At 43.7% G+C, this 27,498-nt stretch overlaps 1 protein-coding gene and 1 long non-coding RNA gene across 3 annotated transcripts in view; one reads left to right on the top strand and one right to left on the bottom strand.

Moving 5' to 3' along the window:
• LOC142465919 (glypican-5-like) overlaps positions 1 to 27,498 on the bottom strand; it is a 123,341-nt gene that overhangs the window by 62,710 nt on the left and 33,133 nt on the right. Inside the window, exons 3-6 of one of the 2 annotated variants that reach the window (XM_075570374.1) lie at positions 22,742 to 23,436; positions 8,089 to 8,216; positions 7,557 to 7,616; positions 6,586 to 6,711 (exon numbers count right to left, since the gene is read on the bottom strand). In XM_075570374.1, coding sequence (XP_075426489.1) covers positions 6,586 to 6,711; positions 7,557 to 7,616; positions 8,089 to 8,216; positions 22,742 to 23,436 — 1,009 coding nt within the window. The remainder of the gene's footprint in view (positions 1 to 6,585; positions 6,712 to 7,556; positions 7,617 to 8,088; positions 8,217 to 22,741; positions 23,437 to 27,498) is intronic. The other variant, XM_075570375.1, reaches the window with a different exon arrangement.
• On the top strand, positions 108 to 27,242 carry LOC142465920 (uncharacterized). The gene is made up of 3 exons (XR_012788010.1): positions 108 to 225; positions 25,520 to 25,585; positions 25,913 to 27,242. It is a non-coding gene; the product is annotated as an uncharacterized LOC142465920 (long non-coding RNA).

The following is a 27,498-nucleotide window of genomic DNA, read 5'->3' as shown; positions in this document are numbered from 1 at the left end:
AATTGCATTCATTATAAATCTATAATTAGTCCAGCAGTAGATTGAGAAGGTGCTCTGACTGCCCTATTATTCATCCTTATGAGGTCACCTGGAGGTAAGAGCAGCAGTGCATGTCTGCCACCTACCATGTCAAACGCTGCTATCTGAGTCCATACAGAATGTACAGCAGATAAGCCTGGTGCCCGAACCGTGCTGCGGAAACAGAGCCCGGGCAGCATACCGCAGGTACCGTATATATAACTACATATGTACATACTTAGGTGTCTCTCGAAACCATTAGGACCTTTTTCTTTGGGGCAAAACTAGAGCAAGAAAAGTGCACTCTGTATCAGTTTTGCTGCCATGAGATATTGATAAACAAAACCGTTAGTATCATTACCAAGCTTATGGTCCTCAGTTTCAGTAGGCTGGTAATATGTCAATATATATATATATATTAGGTGGTGTTGGCTCCTCCTCATGTAGTTTGTCTTCAGACAGCTGTTCTTGATGTTGCAGACACTGGGGATGTGTAGATTTTTTGCAAGCTTTGATATATTTGTATGGCTCAACATGAGAGTCCGTAATAGATTATTCTTATAGATGGTATCTGACAAAGGCTTGTGTACAATCTGCACCCATGCTGACCTCTCGTACTGTAGTTGAAAGGTGTCACATTCTGCAAAAGGTTGTTATTTTTCCCATACAGTCATTGTTGGACAGGTACTACTCTAGTTTAGAAAAGCTCCCACTACAGTAAACACAACGCAGCCGATTAAAACTCTCCTGCAGTAATTTTTGCTTCCTAGACATTGCTTCTGTTGCAATAAGTTGTCTAGGTTTCAAGAGCATACTTATTGATTGAAGAGACAGCAGATTCTGAATGTGCACTAATTTCCCTTGATCTGCCTGTGTGATTCTGCTGAACACGGCGATCCTCTGAAATAGCAGCACAGATAGGAACGCTGCAGTGTCACTCGCATTGACAAAGGCAAACAATGTCCTCTTAATGGCACAGTGCATGTATTTTGTATATATTTTATTGGTAACGATGTGGCACTACGTTTTGTTCATATGAACCTCTTCTTCATGGCAGATCTTCCAGTCCTAAAATAACTTTTACAATAGATGTGATTTTAAAACTAGACAACACTGATATGTATTGAGCCTTAAAAGAATTAATAGCCACATTTCCTGCATTTTAGTTTTCCACTGGGTGTCCCTATCGCTTTACATTAAATATACATGATGATTTTGTGTAGAACTTATAAGGACACCTGAGGGAAAAAAGCTAGAGTGGTTTGAAATTTGTAGTCCATCAGAGTTGAGATAAAGCTGTTTTAAAAAAAAAAAAGAAAATTCACAATTGTAGCTCTCACAAATCTGTATTTAAATAAATCAATGGTTCTCCCAACTCTGAAGGAATTCACTGCGAAAATGTGTGATCATCAGGACGGAAAGGGAAAAGCGAGCACAATGTTCTGCTCGCATGATTCGTGAGCACCCTCTTGTGTCAAAGTCTGGGAGCTACAAAACATCCCTCTGCCCAAGGCAGACAACACATAATTACTGTAATATGATAGTGTGATGTTTCTATGTCCTAAAGGGTGAGGTAATAGCGAGAACAGACCAGCACAGAGCAGACTGCCTTCTAATCTCAGGCAGCTACTTACCTATCCCCCTCCAACCCCCACCTACCACTAACACAGCAGTGGGACGGACTCTCTGCGTTAGCGTCATGTTCTGTAAAGGGTTCTGCGCTGTGGCGCTACATATGTTTAACGCTGGGTGTTAATTTTTCACACACTGACATTTTCATAGGAACTCAGCGCATTGGCACAATTGCAAAAACCAGTCGTGTGTATTTAGCTCTTCCGCAGTTGCTTCGCTCCGTCCCCTAATGAATTCTTGGGGTGTGCTGCCTCAGCTCTTTTCTTTTCTAATGCTTTTACATTCAAATCATTTTGTCTGTTCAATTTACACAACAATGTGGCTGAGAGGGGAAAGCGGGTCCTGGGCGAGGAGTTTGTAGTGACATGAAGGAGAAGAATCCTGGCTCCATGGTAACTACAGGCACACAAGGTTGTCCTGTAAAAGGACAGTGATTTCCTTCATGGTAATAGGATCACCATGGAAAATCTGACAATAAGGCACTTTATCCAACAACTAGATTCCCATCAGCACTGCTCATTGTCACCGGATACTCCAGACACGGGGGGCCTCTGACAAACAGTGCCAGCTACACCAGAGCTGGAGGCATGTAAATAACCGTGCCAGCTATCCCAGACCTGAAGGCCTCTGACAAACAGTGCCAGCTACCCCAGACCTGGAGGCATGTAAATAACCGTGCCAGCTATCCCAGACCTGAAGGCCTCTGACAAACAGTGCCAACTACCCCAGACCTGGAGGTATGTAAATAACCGTGCCAGCTATCCCAGACCTGGAGGCATGTAAATAACTGTGCCAGCTATCCCAGACCTGGATGCATGTAAATAACCGTGCCAGCTACCCCAGACCTGGAGGCATGTAAATAACCGTGCCAGCTACCCCAGACCTGGAGGTATGTAAATAACTGTGCCAGCTACCCCAGACCTGGAGGCATGTGACAAACAGTGCCAGCTACCACAGACCTGGAGGTATGTGACAAACAGTGCCAGCTACCACAGACCTGGAGGTATGTGACAAACAGTGCCAGCTATCCCAGACCTGGAGGCATGTAAATAACCGTGCCAGCTATCCCAGACCTGGAGGCATGTAAATAACCGTGCCAGCTACCCCAGACCTGGAGGTATGTAAATAACCGTGCCAGCTATCCCAGACCTGGAGGCATGTGACAAACAGTGCCAGCTACCACAGACCTGGAGGTATGTGACAACAGTGCCAGCTACCACAGACCTGGAGGTATGTAAATAACCGTGCCAGCTATCCCAGACCTGGAAGCATGTAAATAACCGTGCCAGCTATCCCAGACCTGGAGGCATGTGATAAACAGTGCCAGTTACCCCAGAACTGGAGGCATGTGATAAACAGTGCCAGCTACCCCAGAGCTGGAGGCATGTGATAAACAGTGCCATTTACCCCAGAGCTGGAGGCATGTGATAAACAGTGCCAGCTACCCCAGAGCTGGAGGCATGTGACAAACAGTGCCAGCTACCCCAGGGCAGCATGCAGATATCATGTGAAAGCAGGACGTATTTCCCTGAATGTATGTCTGTTTAGACAGAGCAAACAAAAGCATTAGCCATGTGGGTCGGTCTAAATAAATAAGGCACCAACCTTTGAACTGGAAAAGCCAGTGATCTCTAGATAGTTATTATCTCACTGCACACAAAAAAGCAAGGGCTCGGAGTGATGCAATTACCAGTATCTAGGGATAAACTATTACATAAGTAAACGTGTTATTTGCAGACAGTGTCCTAGTGACTGCAGGACTATAAACAGATCAGATCTGGTCATTAAAGCTTGTAGGAACGATGGAAATGATGCACAATGTAGGTGCCCTGTGACCCGCACAGTATTTTACCAAATTCCTGCTTTTATCAATACAATGAATCCAGTAAAAATGTCTTTACTGCAAACAATTCAACCGTATAACTATTTATTGGCCTCAAGTGGAATTTCTCTGGAAGTTTTAAGAAGCTGCAGCATCCAGCCAGTTAGAGAGAACGATGCAGTGACGGCCACAGAAAACACATCAATGCTGCAAATAAATAAACAGAGGTTCTCTATTGCGTTCCATGTGCACATCCAAGTGATGGGTGGGTCACTGAAGGAGTATATATGTATGTACTGTATGTATGTACTGTATATCTTTATTTCTATAGCGCCATCCAGGTACATAGCGCTTTACAGCAGTAATACATGTGATAATATTAATACATGTAACCCCCTGGGTGATGCACGCAACACACTCGCACTGCCCCCTGGCAGGCTCCTCTCCAGTATGCTATGGACATGTGACTGATGATGGACATAAAAGCAGCCAGTAACAAAGGTTGTGGAAGAGGTGGAACTAAGAGGGAGAGGAGCTTTTAAAGAGGGCCTGCCATGATATGTGTGAGTCAGATCTGCACGAGCCCGATTGCCTTCAGGCTCGATCGAGAGTGACTAGGGGCCAGTTTGAGTCTCGTCAATAGTGAGCCGAGAGTTGCCAGAGTGAGAGCAGTACATTGTGGTGTCAGGCCAAGTGGATCCACGCCGGGAAGCAGCACAGAGCATCGAGCTCTCGGAGGGGACCCTCAACGGCTGCAGTTAAAGTGGTACCGAAGCACCTTTGGGAAGTAAATGCCTGCAACACTTTAATGCACTAGAGCTCCCACGGTGTGGCGGCACCATCACATAGGCCAATATACCCAGGATTGGATGGCCCATTCTCAATTGACACAGACACACCTGCGCATCGTTATTCTTAAGTATTATATATATATATATATATATATATATATATATATATATATATATATATATATGAAAACAGAAGTTCAGGGCACTCAAACACGTATATCAAAAATATTCCCTTTTCTGTATTTGACCCCTTATGCTTGCATGATGGATTAAATCCTTATGTATACCCTACAGAGAGTGCTACAGTATTATATATAAATAAATATATATATATATATATAGATATTAAAAAAATATACATTATATACACACCGGTATATACTGTATGATGAAAGTGGTGATCCTTTGCTGGGTAACGATTATATAAAAGAAGTTATACCACACACGTCGTGTACTTGTTGCTCGCCGTATGACCGTAAGCCACACGTGGCATATAGAGTAGCAATAAAGGACTCAGGCCCCCACCTCACCACCAGGTGTCAATCTGGGGCCTAGAAGTAAGAGGATTTACACGCATAATGGGAATAAGCGCTTCAGACATAAAATAGGAAAAGGAGTCCCTTCCCTGAAGAGCTTACAATCTAAGTGGTAAGTGGGAGGACTTACAGAGACAGAAGGAGGGGATGTAAGAGCTTAGATTGTATGCTCTTCAGAGCAGGGACTCCTTTTCCTAAATGTTACTTTTATGTCTGAAGCACTTCTCCCCTTTATGTGCTATTTATATTATTTGTTATCTATACGATTTGTTTATTTATTTGTGTATAAAATGTTTTACCAGGAAGTAATACATTGAGAGTTACCTCTCGTTTTTAAGTATGTCCTGGGCATAGTTATGATGACAAATAATACATGGTTACAAGTACATAGTTACATAAGTGAACAGGGTATACATTATATACAAGACATAGCATGCACAGTTAGAGATAATATATATTATAGGCGTATGTAACCGTTACAGACCAGATTAAAATGTGAGACAGTTTTAGCTTTGAAAGAACTTAGACTGGTGGTGGCTGTGAGAGTCTCCGGTAGATTGTTCCAGTTTTGGGGTGCACGGTAAGAGGAGGAGGAGCGGCCGGATACTTTGCTGAACCTTGTGACCATGAACAGTCTTTTGGAGTCAGATCTCAGATGATAAGTGCTGCATGTGGTAGGGGTGAGGAGATTGTTCAGATAGATCGGTAGCTCGCCCAGAAAGTATTTGAAGTCGAGACAGGAAAGATTAACTTTCCGCCTAGACTCAAGTTATGACCAATCTAGTTCTTTGAGCATTTCGCAGTGATGTGTGTTGTAGTTGCATTGGCGAACAAAACGGCATATTGAATTGTAGAGGGTGTCAAGTTTGCTAAAGTGTGTTTGGGGTGCCGAGCCGTATACTATGTCCCCATAGTCGATAATTGGCATTAGCATCTGCTTTGCGATACGCTTTCTGACCAGCAGACTTTGTCACGTGTATTACTGCTGTGAAACGCTATGTACATTAACGGCGCTATATAAATAAAGACACACGCATGTTTATGAATGGGTAACTATCTGTAAATCTTGGTGATGATACTTTGAAATATGTTCAGAGAGGATATTTATTGCTCCACAAAACCTCTATCTTTAACACCATCAATTGTTCATGTGGGTCCTCCCCTAAGTCCTCCTATTGCTCCATAAAACTCCTCCCTAATTGTATGCGAGTAGGGAAAATCAAAGCAAGTACCTTCATAGGAAGATACTTATATGCAAAAAATCCGTCCGTTAGTGATCTCATTAGCACAGGCTTAACACCATGTGAAGTTAGCCCTGCCTTGTGTTAGCTTCAAATAACATGGTGCTCTGCCTGTTGTAAGCAAAGGTGGCGTTACTCCCATCCAGACCCTGAATATGCGTTTCATTCAAGTAAAAAAAAAAAGGAAAGACAGGAGAGGAAAAGAGCCCCGTAAATAACAATGTTAGACATGATTTAACTACCTGTGCTTTACACTTATGCAGACCCCGTGTAAGACCTATTTCAGGGTGTGGGTAACGCCAGCTTTAGCTCTGACCTAACTAACATAACATTAAATCCCTGTGGTCACTATAACGGCGCTCTGTGGATATGCGCTGTTAGAGAGAACGCCTCTTTTGCATATCTATAGCACTTATGTCCATTATATTAACACAAGGGCTCCTTGTGGCTGATAACAGCGCTTGGGAGCTTTGAAGATACGTTAATGCCTCGTTAAGTCAATAACGCGCCTATATACCATGCTGATTGTGTTCACACAAGGTTACCTTTCCACTACTTCTTCCCCATTCCAGCAGGTGGCGCTGTCTCTCACTGCCAGGTCACCGTCACACAAACGTTCTGCTAACGAGGCATAAAATGTTCTTGATCGTTTCATATAGTTGATAAATTCCCTGAAACAAGGAAGTGGAAAAATCCGGGAGTTGGTCTAACTGTATGTTCCACAGGAGAATCAGTTGTATGGGAATAAAACAGCTACAGGTTCAAAATCCTACAGGCTAGTAGGATCAGTGACACCTGCACAATGTGTGTCTCGGAAGGACAGAAGGGGAAAAAAACATAACCTTACACATTCCTGTGCGACGCCTATGTGGTCATCCCCTCTGGCAGCAAAAGGGTTAACAATGTTGTATAGTCATCTTAACCAGATAACCCTATTGGTGACTGTGCAAAACAAAGGTTCACATGCAGCGGACGCTCCATAGTGAGGGGAACTCCTGGACATCACTAGATTGGTTTGCAGGTTGTGACACTTTTATTGGTCTTACGTGAGTTCTTCGTAGATTTGGTATGTACAAGAGATCTCCAGACACTTATTCAGACGTCACAGGCCCTGACACCTTATTGACAGGGCCGGTTTATGAAGAAATATAATGCTACTCGAGTGAAAGGTGTCACAAGAACCAGATTATTTATGTATATTATTATTATTATAGCACCAACCAAATATGCAGTGCTTTATCATTTTTACAACATTACAATTCAAAATGTGGACACAATGTGCTTAAACTCCCGTGCGTCAGATAACACAGATACATTACACGCTACGTTAATATCGCATGGTAATACCACATTCAAGCATTAACAGAGGGAGTGGCAGGAAACCAACCAAAATGTTAGCTTTCAGCAGGAGATTGAGGTGCGCAAACATTCCAAGAGGAGAACTGCACCAAGTCGCCAACGGGGAGTGCAGAGCAGCAGAGATAGAAAGCAAAAGGTCAGCTTGTGTTTGTCTTACCGAGAGATTCTTTTCAAACTGCGGGGTCTGTCGTTCTTTGAAGCCTTCAGAGGCAGAGAGCTGGACAGCCCAGGGCGGTGCAACAAGCACCAACCAGAGGAAAGGAGGGAAGAGGGAAGCAGGAGTTCAGCCAAAGAGAACGAGAAACAAAGGGGGAAAAAAAGTGAAACAGTTGATCAGATAAAAGCTTTTCTGCACATGCAAAGGGTGATGGTGTTCAACACCAAGAAGAAAATGAGCGTGATTGGCGATGCAGAATGATTCCTACATTCTGCGCAAGAGCACACAACATTATCACTTACAGGAGAAGGCTTTTAAATGCAACACTGAGGCCAGAGTTTAGAAGGTGTTTTATGGAACACTCCAGCCTCATAGAACTATGTACAGTATATGTATCATATGTAATAGGTGTGTGGTGAACAGGAACAACATGTACCACACCCGGTCACAAAATGTGCATGATGGGGGCAGTCACACATGCTATTCCCCTTGCGTCAGAATGAACCTTCATGACAGCTTCAGATTAAGGTACCTTCTTATGTGGCCAGATGACAGCACTGTGGTGATTGCAGGGGGTTCAACCACCTCTTCAATTTGTACCATGACACCCGGGGACCATGTTACCGTGCTCTCCAGCAGCTGTCCGCAGACTTTGTCTACCTGTGAGAGAAAGCACAGATGGAACCCAGACACAAACAAACGCATGAAACAAAAGAAACCAATTAATATATGCAATGCAATTGTAGAACCTGTAAATGTCTGACCTAACGAGAGCGGTTATCTGGTTACTGGATGTCAGTTCTCTGCACAGGGTGGTACAGCACAGATACGGGAACCAGTGCCCTGGAGATATGAGGGGAGATGTGCGGCGTTCCACGTAAGGACAAAGAGAACGACTTGCCTGCTCCCCTCCTGCCATCCTTATATCACAACGGATAAGATGGAGCCTGTGTGGGCCATCACTCTGTGGGAGAATGTCAACTCACAAAATCAGACGGTCTACTGGAGGTGCTGAAACATTGTACAGCTTATATCGGATCAACCCGCTTTGTAAGTCACATTATTATCTAACTCAGGAGTGGCCAACTCCAGTCCTCTAGAGCCACCAACAGGTCAGGTTTTAAGGATATTCCTGCTTCAGCACAGCTGGCTCAGTCAAAATGACTGTGCCACTGATTGAGCCACCTTTGCTGAAGCAGGGATATCCTTAAAACCTGACGTGGTGGTGACTCTTGAGGACTGGAGTTGGCCACCCCTGATTTAACTGTAAAATAAGACGGATCTGCTTTACAGATTCTCTTAATTGTAATGATGACTCTGCAGGGGAATCCTTGTGATGTTACTGATTCTGTTTCTGGCCCCACGTTATCCATGTATCCCTCCAGCCCCCAAAGTATAAACTAAGCATGGAATGTACCAAATCAATCATTGTTCCATGCAGGTAAAATGTGTTGTTTGCTTTCTCAGCATTTGCTCTTGGTTCACTGTCTGTCCCAATGTACTATTAAAAGAGCCAAGAATTGTTTCATCTGCAGACAAGAAAACTCAATCTCGGAAAATCCCTCTCCAACTATTTAATGCCATAAATGGCCACCCAGTCTCCGAATGTGACAAAGGTACAACTCCCTCCCCAAATACAATGGGAGGGACGTTTACCAGTTGAGCACACAAGTGGTACTGTGCACTGTACTGAGGTTTATTCTACAATTTGTTCCATATGCTCAAAGGGTCACCTGACTGTAATCGTAGCGCAAAACCAGTGCAAAAGAATAATACCAAATTCAAAGTAACAACTCCAAATGCTTTCAATAGCATCTATTTTCTTTGATAAAAGATGTTTTTTTGCACTGAATTTGCCGCTAATAGACATTAGCGACTTCCCCCCCCTCCCACCCCCTGTACACTCAGTGCCTTATAGTCTTCCCCAAGATCTACTCGCACGGTCCTCTGTATGAAGGTACTGTCATTTTAGAGCAAGACTGGAGTGTTTTTATCGGGTGACTGTTCCTCAGCTTGTGATCAGGGGAGTAGCAGGGGGAATGGACAATATACTGCACCTAATCCAATGTACCAAATTCTGCTTAATTATTCATATTTTCCTTGACTTTGTTCCAAAAAAACATCTGCCAGCTCTGAAGTGGAATAAACCTCTCGGCACCACACTCCAAGTCAACTGAAGAAATCTGATACACATTTCTTATCTGTGGCACACCTGGGAGACAGCCCCAAAGTGCCTCGCTGCAGTGAGAGTAACGTTTGGAAAGAGCCGCAGACTTCTGCTAACATCTGTTCCATTTGCCTTGTCACTACATAATGCCATGCAGCGAACGGCATCACTTTTTAGGGGGCTTAAAGTGAGCAAGACTGTTGAATGGTTAAAAGGTTTCACGCACATCATTGTAACAGCTGTGAACAGTCTCACTGTTTACAATTATTTTCCATTTATTACAAAAGCATGGATACATGTCATTTAGCAACCCATCGTGTACCATTATCGAATCAAATATGTACAAAGCAGCACAATCTTTTGTTTCATGTTCAGCGACTCACAGCTTGGACTTAGTTTCTCAATGTCTCACTACACCTGCAGCTGTACATGTATGGCGTGTTTAGGGGCTTTGACATTATAATGCAGCCTACACCATTTTTAAAATGCAGCCACACGTTACTAGAAAATGTATATTTGAAAAAAATGAAAAGGCCATGAAACATATAAATAAAATACAATTAAATATATAGTGTCCCAGAGCCTCTTCCCCCCTCCCCTGCGGGTCCGTGGGGTTGTGCTGCGGTGGTTTGAGACCCTTTGTGGGTGCCAGAATAGCAATGCAAAAGGTTAGAATGTTAGGGCCTTTTAAAAAGGGGAGAGGAGAAGACGAAAGGACATTAAAGAGACATGACAGAGCAAAGCAAGAGTAGGAAACCTAAATAAAAGGGAGTACTGTACATTAAGAGAAAATTATTATAAACTGATAAAATAATAAAACTGAGAGAGAGAGAGAGAGAGAGAGAGAGAGAGAGAGAGAGAGAGAGAGAGAGAGAGAGAGAGAGAGAGAGAGAGAGAGAGAGAGAGAGAGAGAGAGAGAGAGAGAGAGAGACTGAGAAAGGGAGAAAAGTTCATAAATAAGAAAAGGATAATAGAATTTAGGTTGAATAAATAGACAATATATTTAGGTAGCTAGATAAGTAGTTGGAGCGATAGATAAAATCGATAAGCAGGTATATAGATATGGAAAGAGATCGATACACAGGTATTGATACTGTAGATTATATAGATAGGTAGTAACATACAGTATATATGCCTTCCTAAAATCCTTATCTTATTGCCTCAAAGTGGCAGGAAGGTGGCAATGGGTGCTCAGGAAGATGCACAGTATAGTGGCATTTGTCCTGGTAGGTTCAACCAAGCATGAACAATATACCCGGCTAAAGTTGGAAAGGTACTTGGCAACATACAAATGAGGCTGGCATAACAATTAAGGCCTCAATACCCAAATATAGGAGACACCGAAAAACAATGGCCTTCATTCTTCAAGGGCCTGATTGTGCCTGGGCTTGACAGCGTTCAAGAAGACGGCATGAAGGCAGAGGCTGCTATGGATCCCCAGAGGTTAAACAAAAGATGTAATTCAAACCTCTATCTGGCTACCTACAACTGTCAGTCTCTCTCCAGTGAAGCAGCAATGCAAGAACTGGAAGATGATCTCGAAAAGATTAAATGGGATAATGTTGACCTTAGTGAAGAACAGGAGGAAACGATGCTAACAAGCAGGCATATTATATTATACAGGTACAGAAAATGGAAGAATCCATGAAGAAGAAATGGAGAAACAACATAGGGGAGTATGAAATTGTATTAGAAAGAGCAGCAAGAATCGTCATTCAATTGACAAAGAGAAAAAGGCTTCAAATAATCCAACTGTATGATCGACCATCAAGCCACACAAGATGATTACCAGGGTAAGCTATGTGTTAAGTAAACCCAAACAGTGCATCCAAACCAACAACATAGACATATGTCCATAGCAAATGAAGCAATGACCAATTAACATAAGGCAGCCGTTCCTCTGTCCCAACTATTGTAACAAGTATATTCAGTGAGTGAGTATCACATAAACTTGATTGAAGAACAGCAATCTTATTGAATAAGTAGTGGTAACCAATAGCATAGCTTATTTTCATGATGCATACACATTGTGGCAGTACTCACTGTCTTTCATGTTTGTAGGCAGAGTGGCTTGAACTGCAGGGCGTGCTCCAATCCAAACAGCAGTGCAGGGAGAACAGGAAAAGAAACGGCGGTGCACAACCGAAGTAAACTCCGCCAGGCAAGGTAACAGCAGTTAAAACTTCTATTTATTGGCACAAAATGATTAAAAAAACACTAACGCGTTTCACGCAGGAGGCGCATGAAACGCGTTAGTGTTTTTTTTAAATTATTTTGTGCCAATAAATAGAAGTTTTAGCTGCTGTTACCTTGCCTGGCAGAGTTTACTTCGGTTGTGCACCGCCGTTTCGTTTCCTGTTCTCCCATCAAGCCACACAGATAATGAAGTGGAAGATTTCTACCATGAAATCAACCAACAACAAAGAAAACTGTCACTTTGAGATCATTATGGAAGATTTCAGTGCAAAGATTGGTGCCCAGCAGAAGGATGAAGCACCAGTTGGTAAATATGGTTACAGCAACAGCAATGAACGTAAAGACATTTAAGAAATAATGCAGAGAATTTCAACTGGGGTTAAAATAAAATCGTTTCAGCTAGTACGAGATGCTTGGGGACATTTAAAAAAAAACAATTATGAAGGACGTGCTGTATGAAGATGGTAGTTGAAAGCGCAGAAAAAAATGGAGGAGTTGCTAACGAAAAGCAGGATAAGAAAATATCAGATGAGACAAATTACTGAGCAGACTATAAGAAATGAAGCAATCCCAAGACGCAAGAAGAAGAATTGAAAATGTAGAACTGTGCAAGACGTATACTGTAACTGAAGATGTACAAAAATGTAACTGATAGGGTGAAGAGGTCTATCGAAGATAACAAAAGACACAGTAACTTATGATTGGGAAGAAGCAAATGATCGCACTCAAACAAGACGATGGATCAACAATAAAAGACTGAACCCATCATAGAGTTGAAGACTTCTATGTGAAATTGTACGATAATATAGATAACACAGGGCATATTCCGACAGAGGACGAGTGAAAAGAAACTACCAATGATGATCCATGTGTGCTTCAAGAAGAAGTGGCAAAGGCAATAAAATCCATGAAGGATTGGATGGTCCCCAGAGGAGATGGAATTACAACTGAAATCTTGCAAGAAGCTGCAGAAGAAGTAGAGAAAATCCTTGCAAAACTCTTTACATGATGCTTGAAGAACAGGAAAATCCAGAACATTGGATAGTAATCCTTATTCACAAGAAAGGATACAAAGAAGACATAAGTCTACTTCCAATTATTGACAAGACTTTTATGAAGATACTCACTAATCGGCTGCAACAGACCCTGGACTTTGCCCAGTCTAGAGAACAAGCAGGATTTTGCAGTTAATACAACACAATGGACCACATCCAAGTAGTACAAGAAGTAATTTCCCTAAGTAATAAATACGATTTACCACTCAGTTTAGGATTCGTAGATTACAAAACAGCATTTGAGTGGGTCTCCACCTCAGCGGGTTTGAATGTATTAAGAAGACTGTTGAAGAATCGTACAATGGTATTATAAGGAACATTTACAAGAATGCCACATCAACCATAAAATTACATGAAGATACAAGCAAGATAAGCATCAGCAAAACAGTACGATAGGGAGACCCCGTGTCACCAAAGCTTTTCACAGCAACGCTTGAAGAATTGTTCAAGACATTGAATTGGGAAGCAAAATGAATCAGAATAATCAGTGAATACTTCCGTCAACTACGATTTGCAGATTATATTGTTATTTTTCCCCACAACTCCAGAACACCTCCAGCCAAAACAAGTAAGAACTTGGGACTCCATATGAATCTCAGTAAAACCTATGTAATGTTCCACAAATGTGTTAACTCTACAAAGATCTAAATAAATGGCATATAACTAGAAGAAGTCAAAGACTATGTACACCTAGGCAGGCAAGTAAAGATGAAGTTAGAGCCCCTTTAAAAATGGTAACAAAATAAACTCAGTAGATCTCTACTCACAAATCGTTCAGAATGCAATTTTAGAAAGTACAAAGTTTCTGGTCCAATCAGGACCTTTCATAAGAGCAAGTAAAAATCGATGGGAACGTTTTGAATTAAATCAATAGGCGAATGAAGCTGGGATAAAGCGCATTTGGAAGAAACAAGTCTTTTAAGGAAATATTTGACTCTGCATTAAGAGGAACGTGTTCGACCAGTGTATTCTGCCCGTGCTCACGTATGGATGTGAAACTTGGACCCTAAATGCAAAGATTATTCAGAAGCTTTAGACAACTCAAAGAAGTATGGAGAGATGTATGCTGGGTATTACTCGAAGAGACAGGAAAAAGAATGAATGGGTTCGAGAGCAAAAAAATGTCAGTGACATCATCACAACGGTCCGGACACATCGCAAGAAGAAATGACCATCGACAAAGATGGTACTCAACTGGATTCAACTGGAAATTAAAAGGCCAAGACGACGACCGAAAGCAAGATGGGAGAATTAAATTAGCAACATGGAGAAGATAGTCTTGCAATCGCATTACCTGAAAGATCATTGGGGAGGCCTTCATCCAGCAGTGGATTGATAAGGGCTGAAGATGATGATAAATATATATACATACACATACAAAAGAAATAGCGCTACAACCAGAAATTAGTGTCAAATGATAAATAAATATAACGTACTCTAGCACAATATTAATTAATATATTCTAGTGACCAAAGTTAAATGTCCCAATATGTAAAATGTTCAACTCCTATTGGAGATGAGTAATAGATTAGAATTAATTCTACAAAGCTGGCCAGGTATTATGTGCAAAATCCGGTTTAGTATATATTATTAATAATAATAATAATAATAATAATAATAACAGTCGTACAATGTAAGTCCAATTGGAGGGGAGATGCGCACAGGATGCACCCCGTTAGATTTTCTCTCTACCATAATTTGCAATCCCAAATGTAATGTACTCCAGTTAAATACCTTTATTCCGGATGAAATGACCATCGTTGGACAAAGATGGCACTCAACTGGATTCCAAGGGAAATTAAAAGGCCAAGACAACGACCAAAAGTAAGATGGGAGAATGAAATCAGAAAAAGGTGTTGGAGCAACATGGAGAAGAGAGGCTTGTAACTGCAGTACCTGGAAGATCATTGGGGAGGCTTCATCCAGCAGTGGATCGACAAGATGATGAATGAATATATATATATATATATATATATATATATATATATATATATATATATATACACACACACACACATTATATATGTAGCCATGGCTGGGTGTGGCTACTATTCTTCCCTGTCTTGACATATCAGTCCTGGTAACAGCAGGCAGTGTTGGGATCAATCATGGGGTTTCCCCACTCAAGGCAGTACCCTTGAATGACAGGGGAGGAGGTGGGATCAAGTCTGTGTTCTACCCAATCCTGGGTTCAGACCTGGTACCCTCCCCCTGCTGTACTCAAAAGGGCTGCATCTCCAAATTCTGTTGATCTCTACCATTGAGAGAGACAAGGTATCACACCCAGGCTGCTGTGCACTTGCAGGCCGAGGTTACCTTCCCTTCGAGGAAGTGAGTGATGGCATATACCCCATGTCCTGCTAGAGGACAGGGAAGAGCTAGGACTGCTGCAGGGCCCCTTGACCCGTAGTGCAGGTCCAGGGACCATCTGAAGTTTGAGACCAGAGCTGTTACTGCATTGGGCAGAGTTGCCAAGTGACAGCGCTGGGAGCAGAAGAGAATAAACCAGTTCCTGTTATTATACCTCTTGCCTGGTGGGAGATTACCTTCATACATCTGGAGCCTACACAGATGGAGGCGCTGAGTACCATGGAGTAAATGTCGGTTACATACCCCAGGAGCCTGTTCTGCAGTCCCCCCAGCCATCGGCGGACACCTCAGCCTCTTGTGAACCTGCAGGTAGCTTGCACCATACACCTGGTAACAGGGCAATCTCCCAGAGGGTGGGGGAAAAGACAACCAGCGCACAAGGTAATGTGAGAAAATGTAAATCTAAATGGTGTGTTTGCACCTGATACCAGATAAACAAATTGCATGGGAGGTGTACAACACTGATGACACAATACTAAAAGGAGGAGTACTACAGCTGGGGAGATGAGCTGCTCTTCAAAGGTTAATGGAAAAATGAAATTGAAGTGACTTCCAGCGATCGCGACCAAGCCGTCGCTCCGTCGCGTCACGCTTACTATAAGCGCACGCGATGGTGACAATGTATTTGTTTTGACACGATGTCTCGCGTCACTGTCACTATAAGCGCAGCCTAAGGCTGCGGTCCCAGTCATCACTGTGACACGCGCGCCCGGCGGGGGGGGGGGGGCGGCGCGTGCACAGCGCTAACCGCGGTCTTCAGGAGAGAGGGAGAGGTTGCGACGGGAGGGGGCGTGGTCGGGTTTTTGCATCGGCGTGGCCATGACCTCACGCGGCTGGTTCGCCCTCATTGGCTCAACCGCCGGCGGGGGCGTGGCCACGGCTCCGTCGCAAGTTCCACACACAATTTTTTTGAGTGTGTGGAATCTTGCAGTACAGCGCGGCTGCCGAATGTGCGCCGACGCATGTACTCGGCTCTGAGTGACTGGGGGGCCGGTGCTTGTTCGCACAGTGCACACCGAGGCGTGCGCTGTGGCAGTCACTGGGACCGCAGCCTAAGACATGTTACTGTGCTCACAAGTGATATTCTTTATTGGCAATATGGTAACAGTGGAGGTTTTTTGTCGCCTTTTTCATCCAAAATAACTTAAAATGTGTGTATATATACACACACACCCACACACACGCATGTACGTACGTATATAGACAGGTATATTGTAACATATACACAGATTAATAGAAACATATAAATAGAGTTACCTGTATAGATGAAGCAGGAGACATATAGGTAGATTGTTATGTAGGTGGATAGAGCTTAGCAATAGATAAGTATAGAAGCATAGATAGTTACAGAGATTGCGATAGAAAGAATGATAGAGATAAGAATATAATTAAATAATGACTCCAGTCATTAGAGAAGAGTGAATGAGCGAAAGAGCGCGAGAAAGACTAAATAGAACAGACATCCAATCATTACATCCACAGAACAAGTTATTTAGGTCACACAAAATTAGAGACGGACATGCAGGAAATATGACAGGACACAGTAATATACAAAAGTACTCTTTATTAGAGACAGAAGTGATAGGAAGATCAATCGACAACTGCATGGCCGAAGGTGTTAACTGTGTCACTTCTTATTGAAGGGACACTGAACAGAAATGGCAGTTTTAAAACCTGCAATGAGTTGCATTTCTTTCAGCTTATTTCCACTCTTTCCTAATTAAGCAGAAATAGCCGCGTTAGTTCAGCTGTGATAGTGCAGAGGGAATGAGTACTACAGTAGAAGGTGATGCCTTTTTTTCGTACTTAGGCTACGGCCCCAGTCACTGCGTGCACACGCGCGTCGGAGCGCTTGGCGGTGTGTGCACCAGTTTCAGCCGCGATCTGAGCTCTAGGGGTCGCGATGGGGACGCCCGTTTTGGCAAGAAGAGGAGAACAGGGGGAGACATGGCGGGGGCACGGCCATGATGTCACGCGGCTTGTTCGCCCTCATTGGCTGAACCGCCGTCGTGACGCGCCATTGCTCGGCTGCCGCGCCAAAAGACGAAGTCCTCCTCTTTTGGAAAGGTGGTCACGCCATCACTTTGTGCACACGCGCACACACCCTGACTAGGGCCTGTCCCATAGAGGGCCATACCTTGTGTGCGCAGCGTACACCATCGCACGTGCAGCAGCGGCCAGCGGGGACAAAGCCTAACAATTGATATTATAACACAAGCTTTCGAGCGTTCTCTTTTCCTGAGGTGATCAGAATCAGGATTGCTGACCTGAGGAAGAGAAGAGAACTCCCAAAAGCTTGTTGTTTAATGTCAATTGTTAGTCCAAATAAACCTAGTACTGAAGTACTCATTCACTCTTTCCTACAATCCATTTCTTCATATTGCACAATTCCCCGTCATGTCAACGCAAGTCACTGATTTACACAAACATCGGAGCAGCATTACTACAATCCTGCAAAACTGCATCCAATATAGAAGACGTAAAACAACAACTCACAAACACCGGGACTCTCAGGAAGCGAAAGGGTAAAAAAAAAAAAGCACTATATCTGTTCTAAGTCACATGTAAACAGGACTGACACAAAGAGGCTTATTTATCATAGTCTTGAATGTCTTTAAAAAAAATCCCAACCAAAGCCGGGTTTTGTGGATTTGAAGCTGTGATAAATAACCTCCACAGTTTGTGTTTAAGAGTTCGAAATCTGGGCTTTTGAGATTGGAAGATGAGATCTGAGCATCAGTCTGCAGCATTGCGAGCTCCTGCACACACTGACCGGCACTGGCCCACATGCTAATTCAGTTTGTAAGCTCGTAAGGACAGGTATTTATTGTGTCCACAATCTAACGTGCAGCGCTCTTTGTAGACAAATAAGAATATCCCCTGGTGATGTGAAGCCTGTTCAATTTAAACAAGGAGAATGTATAACATCGTACAGCTGCCTCTCTCCTACGCATCGCAAGATCCTGCACTGGACATTATTAATCCACATATTGAAACCAGATGGGACATTATCTCAATACAAAATTACAGAGAATTTGCCTGTGGGATATTACGCAGGCTTCCTTTGTACCCGCAAGATCATAGCAATCAGACAATAAGAGCAGACAAAACGTTTTAGACTTGGAATAATTAACTTAATTCTCCTGCAAAAAAAATATCAACCAATTAGAGCATAAGTGAGAATCTTGAAACTGCCAACACATCTGCACAAATTCAGGGTGCTAACTGCTAATCTGGTGCAGAGACTTGTAAGGTAGCAAACAAGAAGGAAACAATATTAGAAGTCTGTGTTACAGTAACCCATTACCAGTCTGAAAGAAGACAAACACCATCCTCTATCAGTCACTGTCCTCCACCTGCCACTAACAAACTCATACGGAGCAGCTTGAGAAATTGATGCTAGAGTAAGGTCACCAAACATGACAAACAAACACCTGGTCACATTACAGTAGGAAATTGGAGCCCTTAATGCAACGTTCTAATCAAGAGCAAACAACTGGTGTCTTCCCAATGTCCAGCGACCAATCCATAATTGAGAAGATAGCAGACCTGCTAGAAGAAGCTTTCAGATACTCCTGTATCCATCCATGCCGCTCACCCTCACACATCACAATTTTACAATAACAAGCACACTATATAATCTTACATGAGAGAAATAAGAGAACGGTATCTTACTTGGTAATATGTTAGACATTATATGCTCCAATGTACTGCAGGAAACCCAGGATAATGCCCTCATCCAACTCCATGACATTGTCCTAGATTTACTACGCAGTGGTAATCCTTAAGACTTCTTACAACACACAGAAATACAGATATAGCCAGACTCTATTTTGCTGAATCTGTGGCATACAAAGAAAAAAGCCGCGGCTTCAGTGAAAGTGACATCTCTGCAGGCTGGCCATTACTTCCTAATAGCCAGGATTCCCCACTGCCGGGTAAACCTGGGCAAACTTAGTCTGGCTAAATCTGTAAATGGGTAGTAAGGTGTTTTACAGCTAGCACCAGTTAGCAAACATGGGCCATTGTCCCTTTCTACATCTGATCTGACAGGGACCGCATAAGGGCAGGATTCCCTTCACACCCTAGTTCTGCTGTTCTAGGCACAGATTTACAACATGAACAACTGGCAGCTCGGCTGCAAGAATAAAGAAACATTCTGCATATATGCCAGCAGGTTTTTCAGAGTTTGGGAAATGAGTCAAGTGTTGGCATGAATGGGCCGGATCAGTCTGCAGAAAAGGTTTCAGAGTTTCTGAGGTCAGCTATTTCTTCAATAGACTTAATTCTGAACCTCTTCAGCCTATATTTGCATTGCCCCAAAGTCGGACGCCTGAAAGGGATCCCCAAGAGCTGCTCCCCTCTGCACAGAACCAGCGTGCTACGGGTTAACATCTGGGATTGCTCCAATATGTTCCGTCAGTCCCGTACTCTGCAATATTTATTGCCCTGGACAAAGGACTTTCATAGCACAGCCGAATTCATTCAGAACCTCTTCAGCCTACATCTGCGGCGCCCCAAAGGCGGCAGCCAAAGGGTGTCAGCCGTTTGATGCCATTCGCTGATGTTACAGCTGCTCTATTACAATCCGAAACACACCAAGCTTCTCATCCCCTGAACCCCATGTTTCCACTTACCCTCCAATATAGACTGTAAGTTCCTTGGAACAGTGTCTCCTCTTGCAATGCAATGCATTGCAGTCTTATCCTATCTCCTCTAACACAATTTTAATCTTGTCTGTAACTGTTACATATGCCCATAATCATAAATTATCTCTAACTGCCCATGAAATGTCTGTAAATATAATGTATAACCTCTGTTCATTTAATGTAACAGTGTATTGTCAGCATAACTTTGTGCCCAGGACATACTTGAGAACCAGAGGTAATCTCAATGTATTACTTCCTAGTAATTTTATAAATAAATAAATAAAAGCCGAAGTATTTGTTGTGAAAGGCAGAGAAGTGAGAGGTGTCATAGAAAGGTGTCCCTTATCAGACGGAGAAGACACAAGACAGACTCTTCATAGACATAAACCCAATATTATACCCGTGCCCCTCGTGTCACGTTCGCTAAAACAGTATACAGGCATACCCCGGTTTAAGGACACTCACTTTCTTTAAGTACACTCGCGAGTAAGGACATATCGCCCAATAGGCAAACGGCAGCTCACGCATGCGCCTGTCAGCACATACTGAACAGCAATACCAGCTCCCTACCTGTACCGAAGCTGTGCGCAAGCAGGGAGACTATAGAGCCTGTTAAAAATGGGTTATTTACATCAGTTATGCATGTATATGACGATTGCAGTACAGTACATGCATCGATAAGTGGGAAAAATGTAGTGCTTCACTTTAAGTACATTTTCGCTTTACATACATGCTCCGGTCCCATTGAGTACGTTAATGCGGGGTATGCCTGTAATGCTTCCCTACTGAAAATATATTCACTGCAATTTTAATGCCTTTATTAGCATGACCAAGCAAAAGGCCTTCTGAGTCTGACTGTGCATGTTACAGCACATAAAACCTTCTGAGGCTAAGACCCACCGAGGTGAGTGAGTGACTTATATACCTTCTCAAACACTCCTTTAGACCAGCGGTGCGCAAAGTGGGGGACGCGAGATTCACTGCGGAAGGCGCGGGTTTAGAGGCCCTGCGCGCTTCCCAAAGGCATTTAAATTAATGCCGGGGGAGCTGCAAGGCCTCTGTAAACTTCTCCTTACCGTGATTCAGACGGCTCCTGGTGACGCGTCGCCATGGCAACGTGGTGTCAAATTACGCCGCGGGGTCATGTGACGTCGCATTGCCATGGCAACGTGACGTCATGACGCCAGGATGTCTGAGTCAAGGTAAGCGGGGGGGGGGGGGGAAGGGGGGGCGAAAGGAGAAGGGAACAGCCGGCAGGGGGACGCAGGGGAAAAAAGATGACGCTCCCCTGCTTTAGGCTACAATTATACCAGATGCCGCTGAGCGTCAGCGAGATCCAGTGATGTCAACCTCATGCTGCCGCCGAGCGGCATCTTGATCAAGGAGAGGAGGCAGTGAGAGGAGACAGGAAGGAGACAAGGAGGCGTGGCGGAGGCGTGGCCATGAGCAGTTCGTCCTCATTGGCTGAACCGCTCACATGACGCGGCCGTCACCTGCCAGAAACTATTTTGAAAATCTCTTCAGGAGTCAGCCGCTCCAAGCGGCGCACACGTCGTTACAGGTATGTGTACATTAATTGTTTTTTTGTATCTTGTTTTTGAGCCGCGCAGCATCGCGTTTTTAGGTATAATTACGGCCTAACACATGGAGCGAGATTTGTAAACAAAAATGAACACACCTGGGAAATGAAATGAGCAGATTTCCTAGGCATCTCAGGTGGCTCTGAGTAGGACAGCATGTCCAATCAAATTGTATGGTATGTATGACTGAGCCACTAATTGAGCCAGCTGTGCTGAAGAAGGGATATTCTGAAAACCTGGCCTGTTTGTGGCCCTCGAGGACTGGAGTTGTGCAGGCCTGATATAGACAATACCAAGGTTCTTCAAAAGTTGAAGCTGTACTTCCCTTAATTCTTTCCAAATACTAATTCAGAAAGTCTTCCTCTGGCCTGCGGGTCGCTGAATCCACTTCACAAGCAGCACAATGCCCTGCAAATTCATCAATAATGTATATGGGGCTGCTAGATGTGTATACTGGGGACTGAATCTGAATATGTAGACCGTAAATCAGGGGAGCCAACTCCAGTCCTCAAGAGCTACCAACAGGTCAGGTTTTCAGGATATCCCTGCTACAGCACATGTCTCAATCAGTGGCTCAGTCAAAAACTGAGCTACCTGTGCTGAAGAATGGACTGATTGAGTAATCAGTGCTGAAATAGGGACTGATTGAGCCACCTGTGCTGAAGCAGGAAAATCCTGAAAACCTGACCTGTTGGTGGCCCTTGAGGACAGGAGTTGGCCTCCCCGGCCGTAAACCATTAGTTGGTCCAGTACCATCTATTTATATTTATTTTCTCACAAGAAATCTCCCAGTGTTTGTGCACCAATAATACTCCAAAACAGAAAACTATTCGAGATTTTCCAGATGAAAAAGGAAAGGTAACATTAGCAAATGAAAAGCTAGTAATATTTCTGAATGGACTTCGTGATGCTTAACTCCTTTGGTGCCAGTGTGATTGCAACCTACCTTACTGCTTCACAACACAGCGCCTCAGAAGAGGGAGCAGAACAGGAACCATGTGACAGGTGAGACTAAGGTATATATGCTGGAGGCTTAGAGTACTCAAGCAGAATAAGGTACATATCTGTAGTAGGTGAGTCACATATACTGAGTTATAGCTACAGCTACTATCACAGCCCAAGAGGATCCAGCATAGTGGATGAGAAGATGGGGCAGGTTCTGACTCACCATGGATGAGAGGTCTGGCCCGTGCATCTCTGCGTAGTGAATCGCATCTTTCATGACATCCCTGATCCCCAGAAGCGCCAGCTCCAGGTCATGTGACCCAGCCATCTGCCCCGCAAGATGCTCCAGCAAAGTGATGAAGTCCCCCCAAGGGGCGTCCAGATCTGCCAGGCTGGCAAGACACCCCCTCATCACATTCAGACAGTACCCCACACAGGGTCGGATCAGCGTGAGGCCCTGACAGTGAGGGCAGTACTGCATCCTCACCAGTGCACGGCTGCACTCCCGCGTCAAGCCCGAATGCTCTGTGCTGTTTATCACCTGCACGGCCACGCTCAGTGCCTGGTTCATCATCCTGCTGGTCCAGAGAGACTTGGACAGGTCAGTCACCAGTGTGCGGGAGTACGGGCCGAAGGGGTTAACGTCCTGCCGGGTCAGGCGCAGACACTCCATGTATTCCTCCGACAAAGGCGCCGTCCCTGGGTTTATAAGGCGGCTGTAAACCAGTGGAAAAAGGGCATCCAAAAACCGGGAAACGGCCGCTTCCACCGGCACGTCCTCCCCCAGGATAAAGAGCGACATGTCGGTGAACAGCTCCCTCACCGTGTCCCCGGCATCCTGCCCCATTGGCTTGTAGACGCTATCAAACAGAGAGAGTGTGTGGTTTGTGGCCAAGCGGATCAAAGAGTCGAACGTCTCTGAAAGAAACACAAACAAAAACTGATGATGAAACAGACGGGAAACGTGATATACAGTACTACGGAGCATCAAGGTAATGTGTCAGATCAAGGGATATGAATGTTTTTGTTGTTAAATCACTATTTCTACTAACAGAGGAGCCTACTGCAAGTTTTTTTGTTTTTTTAAACGTTTTTATTAGGCATATTTAGGTTTACATACGTTACATTACATTACATATCTGGCCTAATACAATAGTATTTTCCTTGTTCAAATAGTAGAAGGGTTGGGGTAGAGCCCCTGAGGGGATGACCCTAGGACCACATCATGGTCCGGAGGCCTGGAAAGGGAGAAAAAGAGTGCGGAGGAATAGAGGGGGAAGTGGGGGGGAAGGGAGTTGGCCCTCCCTCCCCTCGACCGGCAGGACTCTCCCATCCATATCCCAAGGCTCTTCTGCGTTCATGTTGCTTAGTGAAGAATATATTGGTTTGTGTTAGTGGGTTAGCCAGGGCTCCCAAATTTTATAGAAACTTTCCGTCGAACGCTTTAGGAAGGCCGTGAGTTTTTCCATTGTCATGACCTCATTGAGTCTTTTCTTCACCATTTGTTTTGTGGGGGGTGTTACCTTCTTCCAAGAGGACGCAACTGAGCATCTCGCTGCTGTGAGAATAAAGGAGATTAATTTCCATATTAGGCGATCAATTTCCTCTATTGGTCTGCCCAATAGGAGGGTCAGTGGATCAATGGGAATTGTGAGGTCTGTGACCTCTTTTATTAAATCTTGTATTATGAGCCCAAATTTCTGAATCTCTGGACATAGCCACCAAGTATGGGCCATGTCCCCTCTTTGTCCACAGCCTCCTCAGCATAAATCTGAGGCCAGAGGGTATATTTGTTTCAGTCTCACAGGGGTAAGATACCAGTGATACATTATTTTATATATGTTTTCCTTCACTGTGGTACATATGGAAGTTCCTGAGGCCGAGTCCCATATTTCTTCCCAGTCCTCATTGTCTATAACCATGTTCAATTCCGCTGCCCATTTGAGCATATAACAGTGTACGGTGGGGTTCGCTGGCTTCTCCATTCCGTCGAATATTTGTGTTATTAGACCTTTTTGGTGTGCCCCTTCTTGGCACAGCTTCTCAAATTTTGCGAGAGGTGGAAATTTCAACGTTGGGGACATTTTTTTGTAAAAAGTGCCGAATTTGGAGAAATTTGAATGTATCTAGCTCAGGTGCGTTGAATTTGGTGCGTAAATCTTGGAAACTCAGGAACTTTCCATCGCTCAACAGGTCGGCGGCCGCTCCGATCCCCAATGATTTGAATGGGTCAAATTGTTTCGTTTCGCACCCTGGAGGGAATTTAGGGTTGTTAAATATTGGAGTGAGCTGTGAGCTGGTGCAAGTTTTAATGTATTCGCTGCCAGAAGGGCCTGTGACACATTGCGCTATGTTGTGGTGTAGGCTCCTCTGGCAGGGAAGAGGTTAACCACGGTATACGGGAAGAGAAATGTTTGTTGACCTCAACTATAATTATTTAAAAACTCGGCAACACAAGGACACTGACATTAAAAATGGTCAGATGCTTGAATACGGCTTTAATAGGATATAAAGACACATTCAAGCAACTGAATTTAACACTCCCATATTATCTGCCGTGTCCCATTCCTGACCCAGATCCGCTTACTCCGGAGGTCAGAATATATGAAGGGTGATTATGTCATCAATGTATGCCCCCCCCAGGATATTAGGATAGGATGTTTATTGCCCTATACCATCCTCATAAGAGTGCACACCAGATTATATAGCCTGAATACGATGTGGTCTCAGTTAAAGGCTGCACCAGGAAGGCGCGAGCCATAGATGACATTGCATACTGAACATATGGGTGACTGAAGTTTTTAGGTTCCTATTGTGATAATATTAAGAGGGGAAAAAAGAGGGTGAATAATCTCATGAATTCTCTGCTCCCAGTGATAAGGAGCTGGAGGCCTGTGTCTGAGATCACCATGGCCATCTTTACACAAGACCGTGGTATTTGCTGCCTGTAAGAAGGAGGTCGGTGTTACCCAAGTCTTATTATTTCATGTTTGGATTGCAGGACAGACTGCATCATGAAAACCAGCACACCAGAGGCAACTGCCAAGCAAATTTCCTCAATTTATGGGTAAGCAATGGGTAAGCTCAGTTCCCATTTCAATGTCAAATATGCAATATATCCAGTCCCTAAACTGTGACCCGGTTTTATAATTAGGATAACAGGTAAGTGAAAAAACCCATCCAATGTGGTAACTATGTCTCACTGCTCAACTTCTTTTCCACACTCCCTCTATCAGGGATGTCTAATAATCCCATAATCACAAATAAGTGTCTCTGTTTCCAGATTAACTGTTTACCTCTAACATGGGCAAAGAAGTCTGTCTTACATTATAAAAATACTTTGACAAATTGTTAGTTTAATGCCCATTTCAACTAATATTCTGTGCGTTTCTAGGGATGGTGCTGCTATTAAGGACTGGATTCTCACTCAATCTTCAGAAGGAGGAGGTGGTTGTGAGTGCCCTGGTTTGCTTCAGTACCCTAATGAAGCCACCCCAGAGGCAGTTTGCTCGTTTTCTATGGGTTGTCCGTGACGGGATAGTCGATCGCGGACTACAATGAATCGGTGGACCCTCCACTTCCCCTTCCAATCGGGCGACCGTAACATGGAAGGGGATCACGTGATCCATTAATGTCGACGGGTCCGTGGCAGGACCCTCTGGCCCTGAAAGGGTTCAAAACAGCAGTACGCACTGATCACCATTTTTATTTTTTAATTTACTTTAAGAGATGACCTTCTTTCTCTTTCCAAAGCTGTTTTTATTTTTATTTTTACATGTGATGCTTCGTTCAGGAGATATCAGTTTGAAATAGGGTTTTATTCTATATTCGCGGAAGTGGCCGATCAGGACATTTTCTGATGAAGTTCCCCATTGACTAACTTTGGCAGATATAGAATAAGCCCCTAAAGGTCTCGGGAGGTAAAGATGGATCTGTCAACAGGCCACTGCAGTGTACGGCTACGCTTATAGTGCTGGCGATGGCGATGGTGACATCAGGCTGCGGTCGCTGGAAAAATCAAATTGAGATGACTTCCAGCGATCGCTACCAAGCCGTCGCTCCGTCACGCCGCGCTTACTATAAGCGCACACGACGACGGCAATGCATTTGTTTTGACGCGAACTCGCGTCGCCGGCACAATAAGCGCAGCCTAAGACGCTTAAGACTAGCAAAAACATGTTTTTTTCTAACACTAGAAAACGTTTTTTTTTTTTTAAAGAAAAAAAGAACAAGACATGATCAGTGAGCCGGATGCTAACATAATACGAGTTAAACCGGGGGTGTAAAAAGTGCGGCCCAGGGGATGGTTACCTGCAGCCCGCTCAGGTTGGGCCCCGCTCCTCAGTTCCTACCTGTGGTGCGGGCGAGAGAGGCATTGGGTGTAGTGTGACCCGCAAAGCTTACCAAAGCTTGTCAAGTGGCCATCCAGCCCAAATAATTGCCCACCACTGAGTTAAACTCATCTAGGGTATTGTCGGGGTGCTTCTTTAAAGCTTTTTGACTTCCTACACTATGAGGATTTTCCGTTTTGCTCCTTCTGTACATAAACAGCCATCTTTACATGGTCACTGCAGGCTGGGTCTAATCTAACTCGCTTTTCATATGGACCATTTTGTCTTTTTACTGTTAATCTCTCATGCATATTTATACATTATATGTACGTATATTCAGGTTTCCCTTTTTTAATTGAGCACTATAAAAAACTTTTCTGCACACTTTTTTTTTTTTTTTACATTTATCTCAAATATTTCATTTTTTATCATATTTGTTTTATATTAGTAATATCACATGTTTTTTTTGTTTGTTTTTTTGTTATCACACTTGTAGCGCACTTTAACTTTATTCTCACTCAATCTTCATACTAACATCTTGTAATGATTATGGCTTTCCAAACCCAGCCCAACAATGAGCTCCACTGACGGCTGTCAGCAATTTCTCCCTTACACAGGGAAAACGCTGGCAAATCCACTAGAAAACACA

This window comes from Ascaphus truei, chromosome 14 (assembly GCF_040206685.1).
Source record: "Ascaphus truei isolate aAscTru1 chromosome 14, aAscTru1.hap1, whole genome shotgun sequence".
In the NCBI taxonomy this organism is placed as follows: Eukaryota; Metazoa; Chordata; class Amphibia; order Anura; family Ascaphidae; genus Ascaphus; species Ascaphus truei.
The sequence above is the reverse complement of the archived record's forward strand: the minus strand, read 5'-3'. Positions and strand labels throughout refer to the sequence as shown.